The sequence below is a fragment of the Salvelinus namaycush genome, chromosome 2 (genome assembly GCF_016432855.1).
Source record: "Salvelinus namaycush isolate Seneca chromosome 2, SaNama_1.0, whole genome shotgun sequence".
Taxonomy (NCBI): Eukaryota; Metazoa; Chordata; class Actinopteri; order Salmoniformes; family Salmonidae; genus Salvelinus; species Salvelinus namaycush.
The window spans coordinates 45,627,875-45,650,478 of record NC_052308.1 but is presented as its reverse complement, the minus strand read 5'-3'; the positions used below and the strand labels follow the sequence as shown (position 1 = coordinate 45,650,478).

Here is a 22,604-nt window from a genome sequence, read left to right as displayed (position 1 = left end):
GAAGTCGCAGTTGAGGCATTAAATGACTCAACACAAACATCACGGGTTCTCAAAGTTCGGTCATGGAGGTACGGCAGGGGGTCTCCAGCCAGATCTCTTAATATAACAAAATGGTAATATATATATTTTTATATATACAGTTGAAGTCGGAAGTTTACATACACTTAGGTTGGAGTCATTAACTTGTTTTTCAACCACTACACAAATTTCTTGTTAACAAACTATAATTTTGGCAAGTCGGTTAGGACATCTACTTTGTGCATGACACAAGTAATTTTTCCAACAATTGTTTACAGACAGATTATTTTACTTATAATTCACTGTATCACAATTCCAGTGGGTCAGAGGTTTACATACACTAAGTTGACTGTGCCTTTAAACAGCTTGGACAATTCCAGAAAATTATGCCATGGCTTTAGAAGCTTCTGGTAGGCTAATTGACATCATTTGAGTCAATTGGAGGTGTACCTGTGGATGCATTTCAAGGCCTACCTTCAAACTCAGTGCCTCTTTGCTTGACCTTATGGGAAAATCAAAAGAAATCAGTCAAGACCTCAGAATTTTTTTTGTAGACGTCGACAAGTCTGGTTCATCCTTGGGAGCAATTTCCAAATGCCTGAAGGTACCACGTTCATCTGTACAAACAATCGTACGCAATTATAAACACCATGAGACCACGCAGCCGTCATACCGCTCAGGAAGGAGAGGCGTTCTGTCTCCTAGAGATGAATGTACTTTGGTGCGAAAAGTGCAAATCAATCGCCGAACAACAGCAAAGGATCTTGTGAAGATGTTGGAGGAAACGGGTACAAAAGTATCTATATCCACAGTAAAATGAGTCCTATATCGACATAACCTGAAAGGCCACTCAGCAAGGAAGAAGCCACTGCTCCAAAACCGCCATAAAAAAGCCAGACTACGGTTTGCAACTGCACATGGAGGCAAAGATTGTACTTTTTGGAGAAATGTCCTTTGGTCTGATGAAACAAAAATAGAACTGTTTGGCCATAATGACCATCGTTATGTTAGGAGGAAAAAGAGGGAGGCTTGCAAGCCGAAGAACACCATCCTAACGGTGAAGCACGGGGGTGGCAGCATCATGTTGTGGGCGTGCTTTGCTGCAGGTGGGACTGGTGCACTTCACAAAATAGATGGCATCATGAGGAAGAATAATTAGGTGGATATATTGAAGAAACAGCAATCCTATTGAGGGCAGAACTGAAAAAGAGCAAGGCGGCCTACAAACCTGACTCAGTTACACCAGCTCTGTCAGGAGGAATGGGCCAAAATTCAAGTGAACCCAAAACTTTTGACCCAAGTTAAACAATTTGAAGGCAATGCTACCAAATACTAATTGAGTGTATGTAAACTTCTGATCCACTGGGAATGTGATTAAATAAATGAAAGCTGAAAATAAATCATTCTCTCTACTATTGTTCTGACATTTCACATTCTTAAAATAAAGTGGTGATCCTAACTGACCTAAGACAGGACATTTTTACTAGGATTAAATGTCAGGAGTTGTGAAACTGAGTTTAGATGTATTTGGGTAAGGTGTATGTAAACTTCTGACTTCAACTGTAAATATTACTAACAGATTCAATTCAGAGGGTGTAATATAATACAATGTAAAATTATTAATCTACAATTTATGTTCTTGACCCTGGGCAACATGGGAATATTGGTATACACAGTACTCCACCAATTATAATTTTTTCAACTCAATACTTATTTTATTTCCCCAAAATATTTTCTTAATTTTTTAAATAAAATGCATCGTAATTTACTTTAAAACTGCAAAGTTATATCTGCCTCATGGCAAAATGTGTAGATTTGGCTTTAAAGCTGCAACAACAAAAAATCTCAGCCCCATGACAAAATGTGTAGATTTGGCTTTAAAGCTGCAACAACAAAAAATCTCTGCCCCATGACAAAATGTGTAGAGTTGCAGAAAATTTGCTTGAAAACAGCAACATTTTCTCAGAGGCAGGCCTTTAAAATGTTCCTTCCCAGTGCCCGAGACTTGGTCTGTCCGTCCGTCCATGCACTGCTGAAGTCATAATTAAACTCCTTGTATGTTATTCTCATCTCACTGAAGTTGTGTTCTGATTATGAAATGGTCCCAGATGAATTAGCTATCACAAGTTTGAGAACCCGTGGCCTAGATAAACTGTATCTCTCTCATAGAAGGTCCAGTCTCCACTGCCAAACCCACGGATTCTCCAGCCACCACCCTCCACAATGTTCCAGTGGCAACAACCACCACCCCTCCAACAACCGCAACTCCCACGGCTGCCGTAACGACCCTGACAACAACCAGCACCGCAGAGGGGAACATATTGACTGCAGGCCCCAGTGTCACCCAGGCGCCCATCCCCCCTCCACCACCCCCTGGCCCAACCATAGCCCCCCAAGTCCCCACGGGTCCAACCACCGCCCCGCAACCACCCCCTGCTCCGACCACAGTCAGTCGGGGAGGGGAGAATGGGACCACACCCTCTGCTCCGGACAGTCACACAGATCCCTCGCTGGAGACCGCCACAGAACCTACGGTGGAAGCCACGTCGCCCGACACGACTAGTGACACTACTACAGGTGTGTGTGTGTATCTGTGTTTGAGTGTTTTTGTGTGTGTGCTTGTGAGAGTGAAAGGCGAGCAGGTCTGTGTGTGGGGTGTAGGATTTAAAAAAAAAAAAAAAATGTTGGATAGTAATGATACTCTTGTTTTACCCTCAGATGGTGGAGATGATGACACAGGTAAGAGTGTGTGTGTGTGTGTGTGTGTGTGTATATTGTCTCAAGTTACAACGTGGTCATACAGCTAACATGAGCACAACATAATGTGTATTCATACCCCTTGACTTATTCCACTTTTTGTTGTTACAGCCTGAATTCAAAATGTATTAAATAAAACATCTCGCCCATCTACACACAATACCGCATAATGACAAATTGAAAACATGATTTTAGGAATGTTAGCAAATTTATGGAAAATGAAATACAGAAATATCAAATTTACATAAGTGTTCACACCCCTGAATCAATGTTAGAATCACCTTTGGCAGCGATTACAGCTGTGAGTCTTTCTGGGTAAGTCTCTAAGAACTTTGGATTGTACAATATTTGCCCATTTTTTTATTATTTTTTTTATTCTTCAAGTTGGTTGTTGATCATTGTTAGACAGCCATTTAAGTCAACTGTAACTAGGCCACTCGGCAACATTCAATGTTGTCTTTGTAAGCAACGCCAGTGTATATTTGACATTGTGTTTTAAGTTATTGTCCTGCTTCAAGGCGATTTTGTCTCCCAGAGTCTGTTGGAAAGCAGACTGAACCAGGATTTGGCTTGTGCTTAGCTCTATTAGGTTTATTTTTATCCTATTAAAAACTCTAGTCCTTGCCGATGACAAGCATATCCAAAACATGATGCAGCCACCACCATGCTTGAAAATATGAAGAGTGGTACTCTTCATATTGTTGGATTTGCCCCAAACCTAGTGCTTTGTATTCAGGACATAAAGTTAATTTCTTTGCCACATTTTTTGCAGTATTACTTTTTGCAAACAGAATTAATATTTTGTAGTATTTTAGTATGTACTGGCTTCCTTTTCACTCTGTCAATTAGGTTAGTATTGTGGAGTAACTACAATATTGTTGATCGTCGATACTCAGATTGTCGATACTCAGTTTTCTCCTGCTTTGTGAATTAATGTGTTTGAAATTCACTGCTCGACCGTGGGACCTTCAGATAATTATACACTATATATGCAAAAGTATGGGGACACCCCTTCAAATTAGTGGATTCGGCTATTTCAGCCACACCCGTTGCTGACAGGTGTATAAGATCGAGCACACAGCCATACAATCTTTATAGACAAACATTAGCAGTAGAATGGCCTTACTGAAGAGCTCAGTGACTTTCAATGTGGCACCGTCATAGGTGCCAACTTTCCAACAAGTCAGTTCGTCTAATTTCTGCCCTGCTAGAGCTGCCCCGGTCAACTGTAAGTGCTGTTATTGTGAAGTGGAAAGGTCTAGGAGCAACAACGGCTCAGCCGCAAAGTGGTAGGCCACATAAGCTCACAGAACGGGACAGCCAAGTGCTGAAGCGCGTAGCACGTAAAAATCATCTGTCCTCAGTTGCAACACTCAATGACAAGTTCCAAACTGCCTCTGCAAGCAACTTCAGCACAAGAACTGTTCGTCGGGAGCGTCATGAAATGGGTTTCCATGGCCGAGCAGCTGCACACAAGCCTAAGATCACCATGCACAATGTCAAGCGTCGGCTGGAGTGGTGTAAAGCTCACCACCATTGGACTCTGGACCAGTGGAAATGTGTTCTCTGGAGTGATGAATCACGCTTAACCATCTGGCAGTCCAACGGGCGGTTCTGGGTTTGGCGGATGGCAGGAGAAAGCTACCTGCCCGAATGCATAGTGCCAACTGTAAAGTTTTGTGGAGGAATAATAGTCTGGGGCTGTTTTTCATGGTTCGGGCTAGGCCCCTTTGTTCGAGTTTAGGGTAATCTTAACACTACAGCATACAATGACATTCTAGATTATTCTGTGCTTTGTGGCAACAGTTTGAGGAAGGCCCTTTGCTGTTTCAGCATGACAATGCACCCGTGCACAAAGCGAGGTCCATACAGAAATGTTTTGTCCAGATTGGTGTGGAAGAACTTGACTGGCTTGCACAGAGCCCCGACCTCAACCCCATCAAACACCTTTGGGATGAATTGGCACTGCGAGCCAGGCCTAATCGCCCAACATCAGTGCCCGACCTCACTAATGCTCTCTGAATAGAAGCATGTCCCCGCAGCAATGTTCCAACATCTAGTGGAAAGCCTTTCCAGAAGAGTGGAGGCTGTTATAGCAGAAAATGGGGACCAACTCCATATTAATGCCCATGATCTTGGAATGAGATGTAAGATGAGCAGGTGTCCACATACCTTTGGTCATGTAGTGTGTGTGTGTGGGGTACAGAGATGAGGTAGTCATTGAAAAATCTATTATTGCACACAGAGTTCATGCAACTTATGTGACTTTAGGCACATTTTTACTTCTGAACTTATTTAGGCTTGCGATAACAAATGGGGTTGAATAGTTATCGACTCAAGACATTTCAGCTTTTCATTTGTCATTAATTTATAATCATCATTCCACTTTGACATTATGGAGTGTTGCGTATAGGTCAGTGACTCAAAATCTCAATTTATTCCATTTTAAGTTCAGGCTATAACACAACGTTTAGAAAAAGTCAAGGGGTGTGACTACTTTTCTGATGTCATAAGCAGTCGTGGCAGCGACGTGCCAATAATTGAACTGGCCTGTCGAACACACGCACTATTCAAGCTCTGCATCTCTCCTCTGTCTGTTTATTTTTTATCCGTCCTCTGTGCCCGCAGTATGAGCCGTTGAATTGGAATGGGTTGAATAGTCCCCCTCTACTGCTCATCAGTTTAACTTACCTTCCTACCAACGTGGTGCAGCACCATTCAATGTGTACTGTGTCCCATTATAATAGCATTAAGGCACCTCGGGGGTTTGTGGTATATGGCCAATATACCACGGCTACGGGCTGTATCCAGAACAGCCCTTAGCCGGGGTATATTGGCCATATACCATACCCCCTCATGCCTTATTGCTTAAGTATATACAATATATGACTGTACCTCTACTATTTGGTTAACCCCTCTACAGAAGCAAAGTCTCATCGTTTGTGTCGTGTTCTTTCTGCTCTGTAACGACAGTTAACGGCATCGCTTCTGTCATTATTATGCAAATGTTATGTAAGACTAATGACAACGCTGTCCAAAAAACTGTTACCAAGATGTCCCACTCCTGTAATCAGTGTAGAAATCATGGAGTGGACAGTTTCATATAGCCTGTCTAATGCATACTGTTAACTATTAACAGTATTGAATAGTATTGGTTTTCTTTCAAATACTTAAGCTGATTTGTGCGCTTGATCGAGCTTGCCTGGTGCGATGGATCCAATGAATTGTCCAAGAAGTGCCAACCCAAACCCCATTGGGGCACCCGAGACAGGCTCAATCAAATGCCAAATCGAACTTGTACTCATTTTTAGAATGTTGTTAAATTCTCTCTCTCTCTCTCCCTCGTTCTCTCAGACCAAAATACGCAATCAGATGACACGCCCATCATTGCGGTGATGGTGGCTCTGTCATCCCTGCTCGTCATCGTCTTCATCATCATCATCCTCTATATGCTCAGGTCAGTCATGTCCCTCTGGCAGAAACCACCCACACCACTCATCTGGGTTCTGTTCAGTAGAGCACACCGTAGCGCAACTTTTTGTAACTAAACCAGAAGTCTTATCTTACTGGAGTTCAGCTAGTACTTGGCCTGTGTGGTCCAGCGGAAACTCATCCCTGGATCAGGCACCAAATTGAAGAAACGGGGAGGGGCTTCCTGAACTTGTCCAATAAACGTTAGTTTTCGTTGCAAAAAATATTGCTACAGTTTGCTATGGTGTGCCGTAATGAATACACCCTGGTTTTCTCCCCCACAGTCGTGCCTTCAGCCTTATGTCTAAGGGAAGCATTTTTAAACTGAAAAGAAAAGTTTGGATGCAGGCACGATTTATCTTTGGAATAGAGCTATACAATAGTCCGGTATGAGACCCATGTACAATGCTAACGGTGTCGTACACACCTACTCACACAATTCATTACACATTGTAAAAGCGCAGAGCAGGAAATAGTTTGCGTGTCTTCTTTCATACACAAACACCCTATAGAGGCCAGTGTGGATGAACCAAGTGTTATAGTAGTTACCATGGCAATGGCTGTGTGTGTGACTGTGTGGGTGATATTCTGCATGTACAAGGCCTTCAGAAAGTATTCCCACCCCATCGACTTTTCGACATTTTGTTATTACAGCCTGAATTTAAATGGATTAAATTGAGATTTTGTGTCAATGATCTACACAAAATACCCCATAATGTCAAAGTTGAATTATTTTTTTTAGAAATGGTAACAAATTCATTAAAAATGGAAAGCTGAAATGTCTTGAGTCAATGAAGTATGTTTTGTTATGGCAAGCCTAAAAAAGTTCAGGAGTAAAAAGTTTCTTAACAAAAAGTCACAAGTTGCATGGACTACTCCGGTGTGCAATAATAGTGTTGATTTTTAAACGACTACTGCATCTCTCTGCACCCAACGCATACAATTATCTGTAAGTTCCCTCAGCCGAGCAGTGAATTTCAAGCAGAAAGACCAGGGAGGTTTTCCAATGGTTCGCAAATAGCCGATTGGTAGATAAGTTTATAAAAAAAAAAAAAAAAAAAAAAAAAAAAAAAAAGATAGACGTCCTTTTTAACTCCGTTGCCGGTGAGGAAGTGACTGAGGAGGTATTAACAACATTGTAGTTTCTCCACAATACTAACATAAATGACAGTGAAAAGAATGCAGCCTTTTCAGAATAAAAAAATATTGTTTGCATTTAAGGCGCTAAAGTAATACTGCAAAAAAAAATGAGGCAAAGAAATGTACTTTTTGTCTTGAATACAACGTGTTGTCTTTGGGGAAATTCCAACACATCACTGAGTCCCACTCTTCATATTTTCAAGCATGGTGGTGGCTGTATCATGTTATGGATATGCTTGTCATCAGCACAGACTAGGGAGTTTTAGGATAAGAAGAAACAGACTACAGCTAAGCACAGGCAAAATCTGAGAGGAAAACCTGGTTCAGTCTGCTTTCCAAAGACACTTGGAGACATTCAGCAGGACAATTACCTAAAACACAAGGCCAAATATACACTGGAGTTGCTTACCAATACGACATTCAATGTTCCCGAGTGGCCTAGTTACGGTTTTGACTTAAATCGGCTTGATAATCTATGGGAAGACTTGAAAATGGCTGTCTAGCAATCATCAACAATCAATTTGACAGATATTTAATATTTTCTTTAAAGAATAATGGGCAAATGTTGTACAACCCTTAAAGACTCACAGCTGTATTCGCTGGTAAAGGTGATTCTAACATGTACTGACTCTGGGGGTGGGGGGGGTTGAATACTTGTTTTATGTTAGCAAAAAGTTGTAAATCTCTTCCATTTTGACATAACCGTGTATTTTGTGTAGATCGTTGACGTTTTAATCCCACTTTGTAACGCTACAGAATGTGGACAAAGTCAAGGGGTGTGAGTATTCGTGTGTGTCGTATGATTGACAGGTTTAAGAAGTACAAGCAGGCCGGCAGCCATTCCAACTCCTTCAGGCTGACCAACGGTAGATCAGATGATACAGGTAACCGTGTGTGTTTGTACACGTATGTGTGTACACACGTGTGTTTTCTGTGAGAGAACGTGCATGTTTTGTCTGTGGTCGTACATTTACCGGAATTTTTATGCATGTCTCTATCATAGCCAACTTTCTCCATTGTTCTGTGATCAGATAAAATTACATTGGTCTTCTGATCATTTACTGATTCTTGGCCACAGCAGTTGTTCAATATGATGAGTTGTGGCACACTAGCAGTGTTGGATTGGTTTATGGTGCCCCCTTGTGGGCTTTTATTAACACACACAGTCAGTTTGGAGAAGTTGCATGTGTAGATTAGAATCTGTTTTAATGTATAACATATTTATCATAATATAACATTTTCTATAGTTCATGAATTTATAATCATTTGTTGGTGAATGTGTCACTATCTTTATTGTTGTCAGTGTCTCAACAATAAGGGTTTTTCTCTCCCCCCCTTCCCCTGTGGGCCTCAATCGCCACCTATCTTTCCTGTCCCATTACTTCCCTCCCTTCCTGCTCTTGCAGAGCTCCAGAGTGTGCCGCTATTGGCCCGCTCGCCTAGCACCAACAGGAAGTACCCACCCCTTGTTGTTGACAAGCTGGAGGAGGATATGAATCGTCGCATGGCTGATGACAACAAGCTCTTCCGGGAGGAGTTCAATGTATGTGCGCACATACATACATACATACATACATACATACATACATACATACATACATACAAGTCAAACATTTGGACACCTACTCATTCAAGGGTTTTTCCTTTTTGTGCTATTTTCTACATTGTAGAATAATAGTGAAGACATCAACTTTGAAATATCACATATGGAATCATGTAGTAACCAAAGACGTGTTAAACAAATCAAAATATATTTTATATTTGAGGTTCTTCAAGTAGCCACCCTTTGCCTTGATGACAGCTTTGGACACTTTTGGCATTCTCTCAACCAGCTTCATGAGGTAGTCACCTGGAATTAATTTTAATTAAGAGGTGTGCCTTGTTAAAAGTTAATTTGTGGAATTTCTTTCCTTCTTAATGCATTTGAGTTGTGTTGTGACAAGGTAGGTAAGATAGCCTTACTTGGTAAAAGAGTGTGCAGAATATTTCAATAACGTTGAACGTTTCTTCAAGTGCAGTCGCAAAAACCAAAAACCATAGAGCACTATGAGGAAACTGGCTGTCATGATGACCGCCACAGGAAAGGAAGACCCAGAGTTACCTCTGCTGCATAGGATACGTTCATTAGTGTTACCAGCCTCAGAATTTGTAGCCCAAATAAATGCTTCAAGAACAGACACATCTCAACATCAACTGTTAAGATGATACTGCGTGAATCAGGCCTTCATGGTCGAATTGCTGCAAAGAAACCGCTACTAAAGGACACCAATAAGAAGAAGAGACTTGATTGGGCCGAGAAACACAAGCAATGGACATTCGATCGGTGAAAATCTGTCCTTTGGTCTGATGAGTCCAAATTTTAGATTTTTTTGGTTCCGACCCGCCGTGTCTTTGTGACGCAGAGTAGGTGAACGGATGATCTCCGCATGTTTTGTTCCCACCGTGAAGCATGGAGGAGAAGGTGTGGGGGTGCTTTGCTGGTGACACTGTCAGTGATTTATTTTGAATTCAAGGCACACTTAACCAGCATGGCTACCACAGCATTCTGCAGCGATATCCCATCTGGTTTGCGCTTAGTGGAAATTTCATTTGTTTTTCAATAGGACAATGACCCAAAACACACCACCAGGCTGTGTAAGGGCTATTTAACCAAGAATGAGAGTGATGGAGTGCTCCGTCAGATGACCTGGACTCCACAATCCCTCGACCTTAACCCAATTGAGATGGTTTGGGATGAGTTGTACCGCAGAGTGAAGAAAAAGCAGCCAACAAGTGCTCAGCATATGTGGGAACTCCAAGACTGTTGGAAAAGCATTCCAGGTGAAGCTAGTTGAGAGAATGCCAAGAATGTGCAAAGCTGTCATAAAGGCAAAGGGTGGCTACTTTGAAGAATCTCAAATATAAAATATATTTTGTCTCGTTTAACCCTTTTTTTGGTTACTACATGATACCGTATGTGTTATTTCATAATTTTGATGACCCTTGATTGAGTAGGTGTGTACAAACTTTTGACTGGTAATATATACAGTGGGGAGAACAAGTATTTGATACACTGCCGATTTTGCAGGTTTTCCTACTTACAAAGCATGTAGAGGTCTGTAATTTTTATCATAGGTACACTTCAACTGTGAGAGACGGAATCTAAAACAAAAATCCAAAAAATCACAGTGTATGATTTTTGAAGTAATTCATTTGCATTTTATTGCATGATATAAGTATTTGATCACCTACCAACCAGTAAGAATTCCGGCTCTCACAGACCTGTTAGTTTTTCTTTAAGAAGCCCTCCTGTTCTCCACTCATTACCTGTATTAACTGCACCTGTTTGAACTCGTTACCTGTATAAAAGACACCTGTCCACACACTCAATCAAACAGACTCCGACCTCTCCACAATGGCCAAGACCAGAGAGCTGTGTAAGGACATCAGGGCTAAAATTGTAGACCTGCACAAGGCTGGGATGGGCTACAGGACAATAGGCAAGCAGCTTGGTGAGAAGGCAACAACTGTTGGCGCAATTATTAGAAAATGGAAGAAGTTCAAGATGACGGTCAATCACCCTCGGTCTGGGGCTCTATGCAAGATCTCACCTCGTGGGGCATCAATGATCATGAGGAAGGTGAGGGATCAGCCCAGAACTACACGGCAGGACCTGGTCAATGACCTGAAGAGAGCTGGGACCACAGTCTCAAAGAAAACCATTAGTAACACACTACGCCGTCATGGATTAAAATCCTGCAGCGCACGCAAGGTCCCCCTGCTCAAGCCTGCGCATGTCCAGGCCCGTCTGAAGTTTGCCAATGACCATCTGGATGATCCAGAGGAGGAATGGGAGAAGGTCATGTGGTCTGATGAGACAAAAATAGAGCTTTTTGGTCTAAATTCCACTCGCCGTGTTTGGAGGAAGAAGAAGGATGAGTACAACTCCAAGAACACCATCCCAACCGTGAAGCATGGAGGTGGAAACATCATTCTTTGGGGATGCTTTTCTGCAAAGGGGACAGGATGACTGCACCGTATTGAGGGGAGGATGGATGGGGCCATGTATCGCGAGATCTTGGCCAACAACCTCCTTCCCTCAGTAAGAGCATTGAAGATGGGTTGTGGCTGGGTCTTCCAGCATGACAACGACCCGAAACACACAGCCAGGGCAACTAAGGAGTGAGAAGCATCTCAAGGTCCTGGAGTGGCCTAGCCAGTCTCCAGATCTGAACCCAATAGAAAATCTTTGGAGGGAGCTGAAAGTCCGTATTGCCCAGCGACAGCCCCGAAACCTGAAGGTCTGTATGGAGGAGTGGGCCAAAATCCCTGCTGCAGTGTGTTCAAACCTGGTCAAGAACTACAGGAAACGTATGATCTCTGTAATTGCAAACAAAGGTTTCTGTGCCAAATATTAAGTTCTGCTTTTCTGATGTATCAAATACTTATGTCATGCAATAAAATTTAAATCAATTACTTAAAAATCATACAATGTGATTGTCTGGACTTTTGTTTTAGATTCCGTCTCTCACAGTTGAAGTGTACCTATGATAAAAATTACAGACCTCTACATGCTTTGTAAGTAGGAAAACCTGCCGATTTTGCAGGTTATCAAATACTTCTTCTCCCCACTGTATATATATATATATACACCCACACACACACACACACGCCTTACACACATTAGTCATCTATGGCCCTGTCAGGACAATAGGCGGGTAGAACTTGCAACTAGAACGCTCTGCGTGTGAGTAGCTACTGATTTGGAGTGGTATACTCCCCTACGCAGAGCCTATAAGCTGTGTCCCAATAATACCTAATTCCCTTAGCTTCCTTTCCTTATTTGATTTTCTTGGAGATGCAAAGAAGAATATCACTCTAGGGACACACCGATAGGAACATGCATTACAGGGCATTCATCTCAGATAAATGTTACCTGTCTGTGTGTCTGATGGCCCTCTGTCTGTGTGTCCAGGCGCTGCCGGTGTGCCCCATCCAGGCGTCATGCGACGCGGCCTCTAAGGAGGAGAACAAGGAGAAGAACCGATACGTCAACATCCTGCCGTGTGAGTCCCCAACGCAGAGCTAAAGCCTGATTCTGCTTAGAAACGCATGGCATAGAACTGCTTGTTACCTTATCCAAAAAACATCCGTTGGAAATACATTGTCAACGTTGCGAACAAGAACGAATCGTAATTCAGGAAGTTGTATACAGCAACAGCTAGACCCGGCTAGTCTCTGTAAAAGTGCTAATTAGCAGCATCGAGCGGTGTTCTACCAAGTATGTTTTACTCTCGTGGATTTCTATTCCTTTGCTTCTATCGGTATGTATTTGACATTTGGCGCTATTATGTACATGTTACATGTAGCTCCTTTTTTAAAACACAGGCTTGCCATTCGTCTAATCAAGGTTCTGTTTGTGTGTGTTTTCAGATGACCACTCCAGGGTGCATCTGTCGTCTCTAGAGGGAGTTCCAGACTCTGACTTCATCAACGCGTCCTTCATCAACGTGAGTGACGCCACAAGCCATGGACATCAATGACAAGCTGTGTTTGATGTGTTTTTTAAATTTTGATATTGAGCTACCCCTTGGCCAGTTCTCCCTTGTCAGAGAGGTCTTTTGACTTCCATGGGACTCCCTGGATAAATAAAGTTTAAACAGATCGATAAAAGGTTGCGTTAGAATGGTGACTTATTCATCACTCTTGCTCTCTCGCCGTCGCTCTCCTTTGCACTCTCTCTTTTTATAAAAATACTATTTCATTTGTAGAACGTATGTCCCACTCTCAGTGCGCATGAAGTTTTGAAACAGCATCAATACATCAGAAAGTAGAGCATCACGGACGAGACATCAGAACTTTACTTAACGATGCAAGACATGGTCATTAAACGGATTCAGCGTTCAAACAAAACGTTTTTCTAACCCTTTTCCTTTTCTGCCTTCCTCTTGTTCTCAGGGTTACCAAGAGAAGAACAAGTTCATTGCAGCTCAAGGTAAGGTGGCTATTCTAGCTGCTGGGATAGGCTCATGTAATGCACCCTATTCCCAATTTAGTGCCCTACGTTTGCACCAGAGTCCTTGCATCCTATTCACTACGTAGTGCACTAAATAAGGAATAGTGTTCCATATAGGACGCAGGCCCGGATTCCAACGCCCCGTCTCTCGGTTCCATTCAATCTGATGAGCTTTATTGGCATTGTAATATGACGACATATTACATTGCCAAATCAAACATACAGGATTGTATTTAATCAGTGATGATAATATATCTGTCTCTCTCAGGGCCAAAGGAGGAGACGGTAAACGACTTCTGGAGAATGATCTGGGAACAGAACACAGCCACCATCGTGATGGTGACCAACCTGAAGGAGAGAAAAGAGGTAGGGAAGGAGGAGGAGAAAGAGGGGGGTGGGGTGAGAACAGGGGTGTGTTCAGGAAGGTGAAAAGTTCAGAACGTTGCCTATTTTAACAGTTTAAAGGCATTTATAATATATGTTCTAAAAAATGTATTTCGATCTGAACCATTCTGTAACCTTGCACCCTCCTGAAAAGACCCTGGCTAGGTCTTTCTTGGTAGAGGCTATATGAAGTTGATGGGTTATGTTCAGCATGTCAAATTTCCAACGTGAACGTATGAGTGTACGACTATGAGTGTTTGTTTCTTTTCATTTGAAAGAAATCCATACAGCGGCAATCTCTCTGTGTGTCTCAGTGTAAGTGTGCCCAGTACTGGCCGGACCAGGGCTGCTGGACCTACGGCAACATCCGGGTCTCTGTGGAAGACATGATGGTGCTGGTGGACTACACCATCCGCAAGTTCTGCATCCAACAGGTAACCCTGGCGTCCCCCCCCCCCTCTTTTCTTCTCTCCTCTGTATCCACAGGTACGCTTCTCTCTCCTCCCTCCCTCGTTTATCCTCTTTTCTCCTGGCTCCTCTCACCACACCATCTATCAAACCCATGCCCTACAGACACCAAGCATTCTCTAATGAACAACACGCTTAGCAGGTCTCTACATGTTTGGTACGCTGATGGCAAAGTTTGTGAGCGAGGTTAAGGTGAAGATGGCACTAAGCTTGTCTGATACTCCAAAAACAGTCACCCCAATGGTTTCTCTGTCTCTGCCATTCCCCCTTCCTCTCTCTCTAGGTGGGGGATGTGGGGGGTAAGAAGCCCCAGCGGCTGGTGACCCAGTTCCACTTCACCAGCTGGCCAGACTTTGGTGTTCCCTTCACACCCATCGGCATGCTTAAGTTCCTCAAGAAAGTCAAGACCTGCAACCCCCAGTACTCCGGCCCCATCGTGGTCCACTGCAGGTCAGTGTGTGTGTGCGCGCACGTGTCTTATTGGTGGCAGCGGAGGTGGTTCGCTGATGCCTAGATGCCCAGCTAATGCCTAGGTTTAAGCTTAGTGGGCTAACACGACCCAGATTCAGTCACACACTACGAAGTAGCTTTCTGTGTATGTTTGTTTCTGACTCACGCTCTCTCTCTCTTTCTACCTGTGTGTCGGACTGTGTGTGTCGGACTGTGTATTAGTGCGGGGGTGGGGAGGACAGGTACCTTCATAGTGATAGACGCCATGTTGGATATGATGAACACAGAGAGGAAGGTGGACGTCTTTGGCTTCGTCACGCGCATCAGAGCCCAGCGCTGCCAAATGGTCCAGACCGACGTAAGTTGTAATGACCACAACATTACCCAGACTGCAATAAGATCATAACATTATTAGTCTGACTTGAATAAGACCACAACATTGCCCTGACTTGAACAAGACCCCACAACATTGCCCTGACTTGAACAAGACCCCACAACATTGCCCTGACTTGAATAAGACCACATCGTTACCCTGACTTGAATAAAGACCCCACACTCACAGCATTATAATGTATGAATTCTATAAGCAGGTTTCCACTCAAGTCTCAAATTGGGAGCTTTGAGTGTGTGGGTATTACCTGTTCATGTTGTGTTCTCTTCTGACACCTCTTGTGGATGTATAATATGAGCATTGCAAGTATGCTAAAAGTCTATAAGGATTTCGCTCTCTCTTCCCTATCGCTCTACTTCACCCTCTTCCTTCTCCCCACAGATGCAATACGTGTTCATCTTCCAGGCCATGCTGGAGCACTACCTGTACGGAGACACAGAGCTGGAGGTGACCTCCCTGGAGTCCCACCTGGCCAAGCTCTACGCCCCCTCCGCCGCCGGGTGTGGGGGCATGGAAGCCGAGTTCAAGGTGATTTTGTTTGTCTGGTGTAATGGAATAGTCCCAAAAGTGCAAAGTCCAAGCTAAATCAAGCGCACCTCAACTACAAGTGTTTAAAAGGATTTGACCATAGCACATCTATTTGACTCAAATGGAAGAAAATTGATGGTCGTTTTTGTTTGACGTTGCAAAATGTTTTGCTGCGGTGTGCACTAATGAATATGATTCAGGTTTAAACTGTTGCAGTGGCAGTTGTCTTGAGAGCATTTTCCCCCCTGGGTAATATTTTTTCGAGTCTGTGAATGCTAAGCCCGGGGTTTTGTCTCCCCACACAGAAGCTGACCTCCATCAAGATCCAGAACGACAAGATGAGGACGGGCAACCTGCCGGCAAACATGAAGAAGAACCGAGTTCTCCAGATCATCCCATGTGAGTTGACGGCTTCTACTGTTCCAGATACCTCGCCTGAGACCTGAAGACTAGTGTTAGCTCCCCGAGCTAATGCCTAGGCTTTAGCGTAGCAGATTACCGCAGTCTATGTTAAAGTCTTAATGTTAAAGTCTGTCCCAGAACTCCGTGCAATGTAACCTGTTTGTGGGTGTCGTGTAGATGAGTTCAACAGAGTGATCATTCCAGTCAAGAGAGGGGAGGAGAGCACGGATTATGTCAACGCTTCCTTCATCGATGTGAGTAGACAGTCGCACTGCGTTACGGGTTTTGGTGGTTTTTAAAATTAGACAAGTTAACAGAACTTTAACACCAACACAAGTAACTATTCACATGTAGGTTGAATGTAAGGATAAGCCTGTCTTGAAATGATCGTGGAGGTAGAGAACCTTGGCGAGAGTCTGGGAAGGTTACACAACTGATAAAGGCCGAAATGGCTCCTACAATGGTTGTGGAGGTGTGCGTGTGTGGTTTGGTGTGTCTAAGCTGACCTGTGTCTGGTCCAGGGCTACCGTCAGAAGGACTCGTACATCGCCAGTCAGGGCCCGCTGCAACACACCATCGAAGACTTCTGGAGGATGATCTGGGAGTGGAGGAGCTGCTCCATAGTCATGCTCACCGAGCTGGAGGAGAGAGGACAGGTACGGAGAGATGGACCTTTTACTCCACCCAGTCATGCCATGCCAGAAGTAGAGAAAACAATGATTGGAAGGGGAAAGTCTTCTTATTGGTCCGTTTCCCGGTTCTGTCTTGTGATTAGAGGATCATTCTCTGCTAGTTTTAACTACTTCCTGGAGCTGAATGATAAGTGACATGAGCCCGGGAAATGACTGAGCTTCACCTACTTTGTCTCTTTTTCTCCATCTCTCTCTCTCTCTCTCTCTCTCTCTCTCTCTCTCTCTCTCTCTCTCCCCCGCTCTCTCCATCCCCCGCTGTCTTTTTGTAGGAAAAGTGTGCTCAGTATTGGCCCAGTGATGGGGTGATGGTGTGTGGTGAACTCTCCATCGAGCTGAAGAGGGAGGAGGAGAGTGAGAGCTACACTGTTAGAGACCTCCTGGTCACCAACAACCGGGTGAGGACAGAGGCCGCCTCGAAAAAAAAAACCCTAAAAACTCTAGTAGTCAACACAACCCATTCAAAACACCAGCTGCACACACACCCTAAGCCAAGGTCAACTAGATTTGAATTCAGTCACTTCTGTGTGTCCTCTGAGTGTGGGTGTGTCTCCCTTACGCTCTCTCTCTTACTCGCTCGCTCTCTTTAGGAGAACAAGGCTCGTGCGGTGAGGCAGTTCCATTTTCATGGCTGGCCGGAGGTGGGCATCCCCAGCGACGGGAAGGGGATGATCAACATCATCGCTGCGGTCCAGAAGCAGCAGCAACAATCTGGCAACCACCCCATCACTGTCCACTGCAGGTAACCTTCACCTAACGTTTTAACAATGTTCGAGTCAATACCTTTACAGAAATGTGTAACCTAACATCCAACTCTGTAGCGTTTACCATTTACTATATTTTGTGGGCGCGCGTGTGTCTAACCTTGGTTTATCTCTATCTGTGTGTGTGTGTTGTCAGTGCGGGCGCGGGGCGGACGGGGACCTTCTGTGCCCTGAGCACGGTCCTGGAGCGGGTGAAGGCTGAGGCCATCCTGGACGTCTTTCAGACTGTCAAGAGCCTCCGGCTGCAGAGGCCCCACATGGTGCAGACACTGGTGAGGACACTGGACATAATTTATCACACAAAAAGAGAATATATATATATATACTGTGAAGCTCATTATAATCTGCTGCGCAATGTAATTATACACCTTTAATGATGTGTTATGTGTTTGGCCAACTGTTCAATGCACGGGATGCATGTGATGCAATTAGGAGTTGCAACCTTAGGAACTCGCATTCAGTAATATGCCTTCCTGTCTATTCATTATTATGGGGAACTCACGGCCAAAATCCTTGTGCTAAATGTCACCTTATGTGAATAATGTGGAAAGTATTGTGAAAATGGTGCTGCTTAGTGTCTAGCATACCATGTTTGTTGTCAACAACAAATGTAAACAAGTAAGCAAGCATAAACTCCTCTTGGAGCTCTTGGCTCACCTAGTCAGAAACTCCCTCTGTCCACATTTCTTTTTCTTTTTTCCCCCTCCATTTCTTCTTAATAGGTGATCATCACCAAATGAGACATTGTTTGTGTGTGTGCTTGAGTTCATTTACTTTTGAGTCATTTAGCAGACGTTAAGTGCCTTTCTCAAGGGCAAATTGGCAGATTTTTCAGTTACTGGCCCCAATGCTCTTAACCGCTAGGCTACCTGCCTCCCTTTTCTCTGCTGCTTTTAGACGGCATTGGAAACAGCTTTTTCGGCCACTTCGGCGACTTTTGCATTTCAGTTTGTGCAAATGAATTGATCTTGGTTGTGTACTTTATATTTTCTACTCATCAATGGGATGTTCTCTCTCTTGTGTTTAGGAGCAGTACGAGTTCTGCTACAAAGTGGTCCAGGAGTATATCGATGCCTTTTCTGACTACGCCAACTTCAAGTAGGGACCCACACAGGGGACGGACATCCATACACAGTCATAAACACACACCAAACCCACACGTACCCGACGGAAAGAAACAAACTGTTCACGGCTTAGATGACTGGGCAGCCTGCGTGCACAGAGGGAAAGGGAATTGAAGTTTTTTTGACAGAGCCAAGTGCAGCACTGCAGTGTACCGGAGGGAGTGAATATCAGAGATGCCTTCTTGAATATTTTGTAATATTGAGCTTGTTAATACGGCCCCTTGTCCCTATCCCCCCCACATCCAGACACTCCCCAAAACACCCAATGTACATATACTGTACTTACCCTGTCACATTTGGGGGTTTTGTTTTTAGGTCAAGTTCAAGTTTGGCTGCATTTTTAGGGTGACATAATGGGTTTCATGGGTATGTGTGTATATAGACCTGCCAGTCAAAAGTTTGTACACACTTACTCATTCAAGGGTTTTTCTTTATTTGTACTATTTTCTACATTGTAGAATAATAGTGAAGACACAAACTATGAATTAACACATATGAAATCATGTAGTAACCAAAAAAGTGTTAAACAAATCAAAATATATGGTATATTTTAGATTCTTCAAAGTAGCCATCCTTTACCTTGATGACAGCTTTGCAAACTCTTGGTGTTGTCTTAACCTGGAATGCTTTTCCAACAGTCTTGAAGGAGTGCCCACATATGCTGAGTACTTGTTGGCTGCTTTTCCTTCACTCTGCGGTCCAACTCCTCCCAAACCATCTCAATTGTGTTGAGGTCAGGTGATTGTGGAGGCCAGGTCATCTGATGCAGCACTCCATCACTCTCATTCTTGGTCAAATAGCCCTTACACAGCCTGGAGGTGTGTGAGGTCATTGTCCTGTTGAAAAACAAATGATAGTCTCACTAAGCGCAAACCAGATGGGATGGCGTATCACTGCAGAAGGCTGGTTAAGTGTGCCTTGAATTCTAAAGAAATCACTGACAGTGTCACCAGCAAAGCACCATCACACCTCCTCCATGCTTCACGGTGGGAACCACACATGCAGAGATCATCCGTTCACCTACTCTGCATCTCACAAAGACATGGCGGTTGGAACCAAAAATCGCACATTTGGACTCATCAGACCAAGGGACAAACTTCCACCGGTCTAATGTCCATTGCTCGTGTTTCTTGGCCCAAGCAAGTCTCTTCTTATTATTAGTGTCCTTTAGAGGTGGGTTCTTTGCAGCAATTCGACCATGAAGGGCTGACTCATGCAGTCTCCTCTGAAGAGTTGATGTTATGATGTGTCTGTTACATGAACTCTGAAGCATTTATTATTGCTGCAATCTGAGGCTTGTAACTCTCATGAACTTATCCTCTGCAGCAGAGGTAACTGGGTTTTCCTTTCCTGTGGCGGTCCTCATGAGAGCCAGTTTCATCATAGCGCTTCATGGATTTTGCAACTGTACTTGAAGAAAGTGTCAAAGTCTGTCGTTTCTCTTTGCTTATTTGAGCTGTTCTTGTCCTGATATGGACTTGGTCTTTTATTATACCACACTTACCTTGTCACAACACAACTGATTAGCTCAAATGCAAAAGAAATTCCACAAATTAACTTGACTTGTCACACCTGTTAATTGAAATACATACCAGGTGACTCCATCATGAAGCTGGTTGAGAGAATGCCAAGAGTGTGCAAAGCTGTCAAGGCAAAGGGTGGCTACTTTGAAGAATCTAAAATATGAAATAGATTTTGATTTGTTAAACACTTTTTTTGGTTACTACATGTTTCCATATGTGTTCTTTCATAGTTATGATGGCTTCACTATTATTCTACAATGTAGAAAATAGTAAAAATCAAGAAAAACCCTTGACTGAGTAGGTGTGTCTGAAATTTTGACTGGTACTGTATATAAATCGTACTCTTTAGAGGTGTGTGTCAAATCGAGAGTCGAGGAAATGGTGTTTGGGTTTTCTTTGTGTTTTCTTTTTTGTTTTTTGCGGTTGAGTGACTTGAGACTTACGTTGTTGATGGCTTTATCTGATTCAGGCTGAAGCTAAAAGCTGATAGATCTTCCTTAGAGGAATGGATTTACACAGCCAATCAGAATTCATCTGTACGTATGCACACGCACAGACACACACACACAAACACGTTACAGCTGGCCAGGAGCACTTCCAGAATTGGCCTAGCCAATCACATGATCTAAACTCTTTCCATTAGTTTTCCTTTGAGTTCAAAGTTCACAGTTCATACAGAGGTCAAGGAGCCATGGCATTAGCTAAACCCACCGTTACACAGAGCCAATGAGTTATCAGGGCACAAACACACTGTATGTGTGTGTTTAAAAGGGAGCCGTGTGCCAAACAGTCTCTTCAGATGAAGGGTGAAGTTGCACCTAGACGCTGTTCTTGGGTCAGTTTTGCGTTTCCCCCATTCATAGTTAAGCATAGGATTTGGGGAGGGCGAGCTGATCCCAGATCTAAACCTAGGGGCCACTTTTCCTCCCAGGAGCGTCTCTCCATCTGCGAGCCAGGTCCAGGCCGTCGCAAGCCACATCTCTCACACACAGTCCAAGACATTGTGGCTTTGCTGCGTTTGTGTTCAAGGACATAGAAAACAATTATAGTTTAGGTGTACCTGCACATGCTTGCCGTCACAGTGGATTCTGTGTGTGTAGAACGTTTATGGAATTTGAAGTTGCCCATACCGAAAATAAATTGAATATCAAACGTCAGATATATTTAAATGTAATGGGCGTGTTGAAGATTTGGCCAACAATGCATTAAAAATAGCCTATGCATAATGATAATGAGTAGGAGGCTCGAATGTTGCCATAATACAATGATTATTTCAGAATTTCCATTTAGAAAACTACATAGATTATGGGTCAAATAAACTAACCATGCAATTATTTTGTAATGTCATGGAGATTCTCATGTATTCATATATTTAATTGCTTACAATTAGAATGGGGGAAGACATTTCCTGTCTATTATTTACGTATCATTCCATTTACTTGTACTCCATTGCAGATATTTATTTTCGGTATAGGTTGTTTGAGAAGATGGCGTCAAAATGTGAAGACATCCCTCTCTGTTTTTCAACTGGGGCCTGTTCAGGATGATGAAATGTTATAGAACGTTCCGATAGGAATGTATTGTGTAGAACATATTTGATTGTTTGTCATATGTAATAGAGATTTGTCAGCTCTATTCAATATATTTCTATCTGCAACATTTAGAACGTTTCACCATCTGTTGTGGCACCTCAATACTGTGCTGTTAGTGTTTTTATGACTAATACTGAGCAATGTTTTATACTTTAATGCTGTTGCTTTGATACTCCCACCCCAAATGATAGCTTTGTTACTTTTGTTGAAACGTGTGACATGGGATGTTTACAGTGATTTTTTTTTAAATATTTTTTTTTTATGTTAAACAAAATGGCTACCTACAAGGGCAGCTTGGCTAGAAACACACGCTCTGGGTTTGTGGATGAGGCCGCCGTCTTTAGTTGCGATTTGTAATGAAATATAAATGATGTCAATTAGCTAGCAACAAGTTCGAGATCAATTCCATCTCATCTCAGTCAACTCAGGAAATGACTTGAAATTGCCAGTTGTTGGGGGGGGTTTCCCGTACAGGTTCTCTCAATGTATGAATATAATTTCAATTTGTCTACTTAGTTGGTTGAGTGCAAATGGAATTGCCCCTGGTCCATTAGCCAATCACAGCTACCAATTGGCCCCAAAGGATTGTAGTAAACAGTAATAGTGTGTAGGGTGCAGGTCGTATGATTCCCACCCCCTTCCCATGAACCAAGGTGTCAACCCTGGTATGAGTGAATGAGTAACCGACATGAGGTTTTTAGCTGTCAATTGTGATCAGGGATTATTGGTCAATTGTGAGAGCTGCCATTTTGATCCTAGTTTCTCCATTGGTCTGTGGAGTTGTCAGGTATGCTAGAGAGCCATGAAGATCTGCCAAGCCTAGTCGATACCAAACTCATTCTCTTCTATGCAGATGGCTCTATTTGTCCCATCATAGAGGTCTCAGCATTGTTTTTGTCATTAGGACA

General features: G+C 43.2%; 1 protein-coding gene across 1 annotated transcript; it reads left to right on the top strand.

The window, feature by feature from the left end:
• The first annotated feature begins 22 nt into the window (after positions 1-22).
• Positions 23-19,032, top strand: LOC120021910 (receptor-type tyrosine-protein phosphatase alpha-like). The gene is made up of 21 exons (XM_038965751.1): positions 23-68; positions 2,188-2,595; positions 2,737-2,757; positions 6,130-6,232; positions 8,197-8,270; positions 8,793-8,929; positions 12,341-12,431; positions 12,799-12,875; positions 13,324-13,360; positions 13,650-13,747; positions 14,080-14,199; positions 14,517-14,683; positions 14,906-15,041; positions 15,456-15,602; positions 15,908-16,001; positions 16,182-16,258; positions 16,526-16,660; positions 16,966-17,091; positions 17,284-17,435; positions 17,594-17,729; positions 18,485-19,032. Exons 1-21 carry the CDS (start codon positions 23-25, stop codon positions 18,557-18,559), a joined length of 2,457 nt encoding a protein of 818 aa, XP_038821679.1. The 3' UTR covers positions 18,560-19,032.
• The last annotated feature ends 3,572 nt before the right edge of the window (positions 19,033-22,604 follow it).

What these genes read in the sequence shown, in the direction of transcription:
- LOC120021910 (XM_038965751.1), top strand. Translation starts at nt 23, where the DNA reads ATGACTCAACACAAACATCACGGGTTCTCAAAGTTCGGTCATGGAG. An exon ending in TCAACGCTTCCTTCATCGAT is followed by an intron (nt 16,259 to 16,525) that starts GTGAGTAGACAG and finishes TGTCTGGTCCAG; the next exon opens with GGCTACCGTCAGAAGGACTC. An exon ending in CCCATCACTGTCCACTGCAG is followed by an intron (nt 17,436 to 17,593) that starts GTAACCTTCACC and finishes GTGTGTTGTCAG; the next exon opens with TGCGGGCGCGGGGCGGACGG.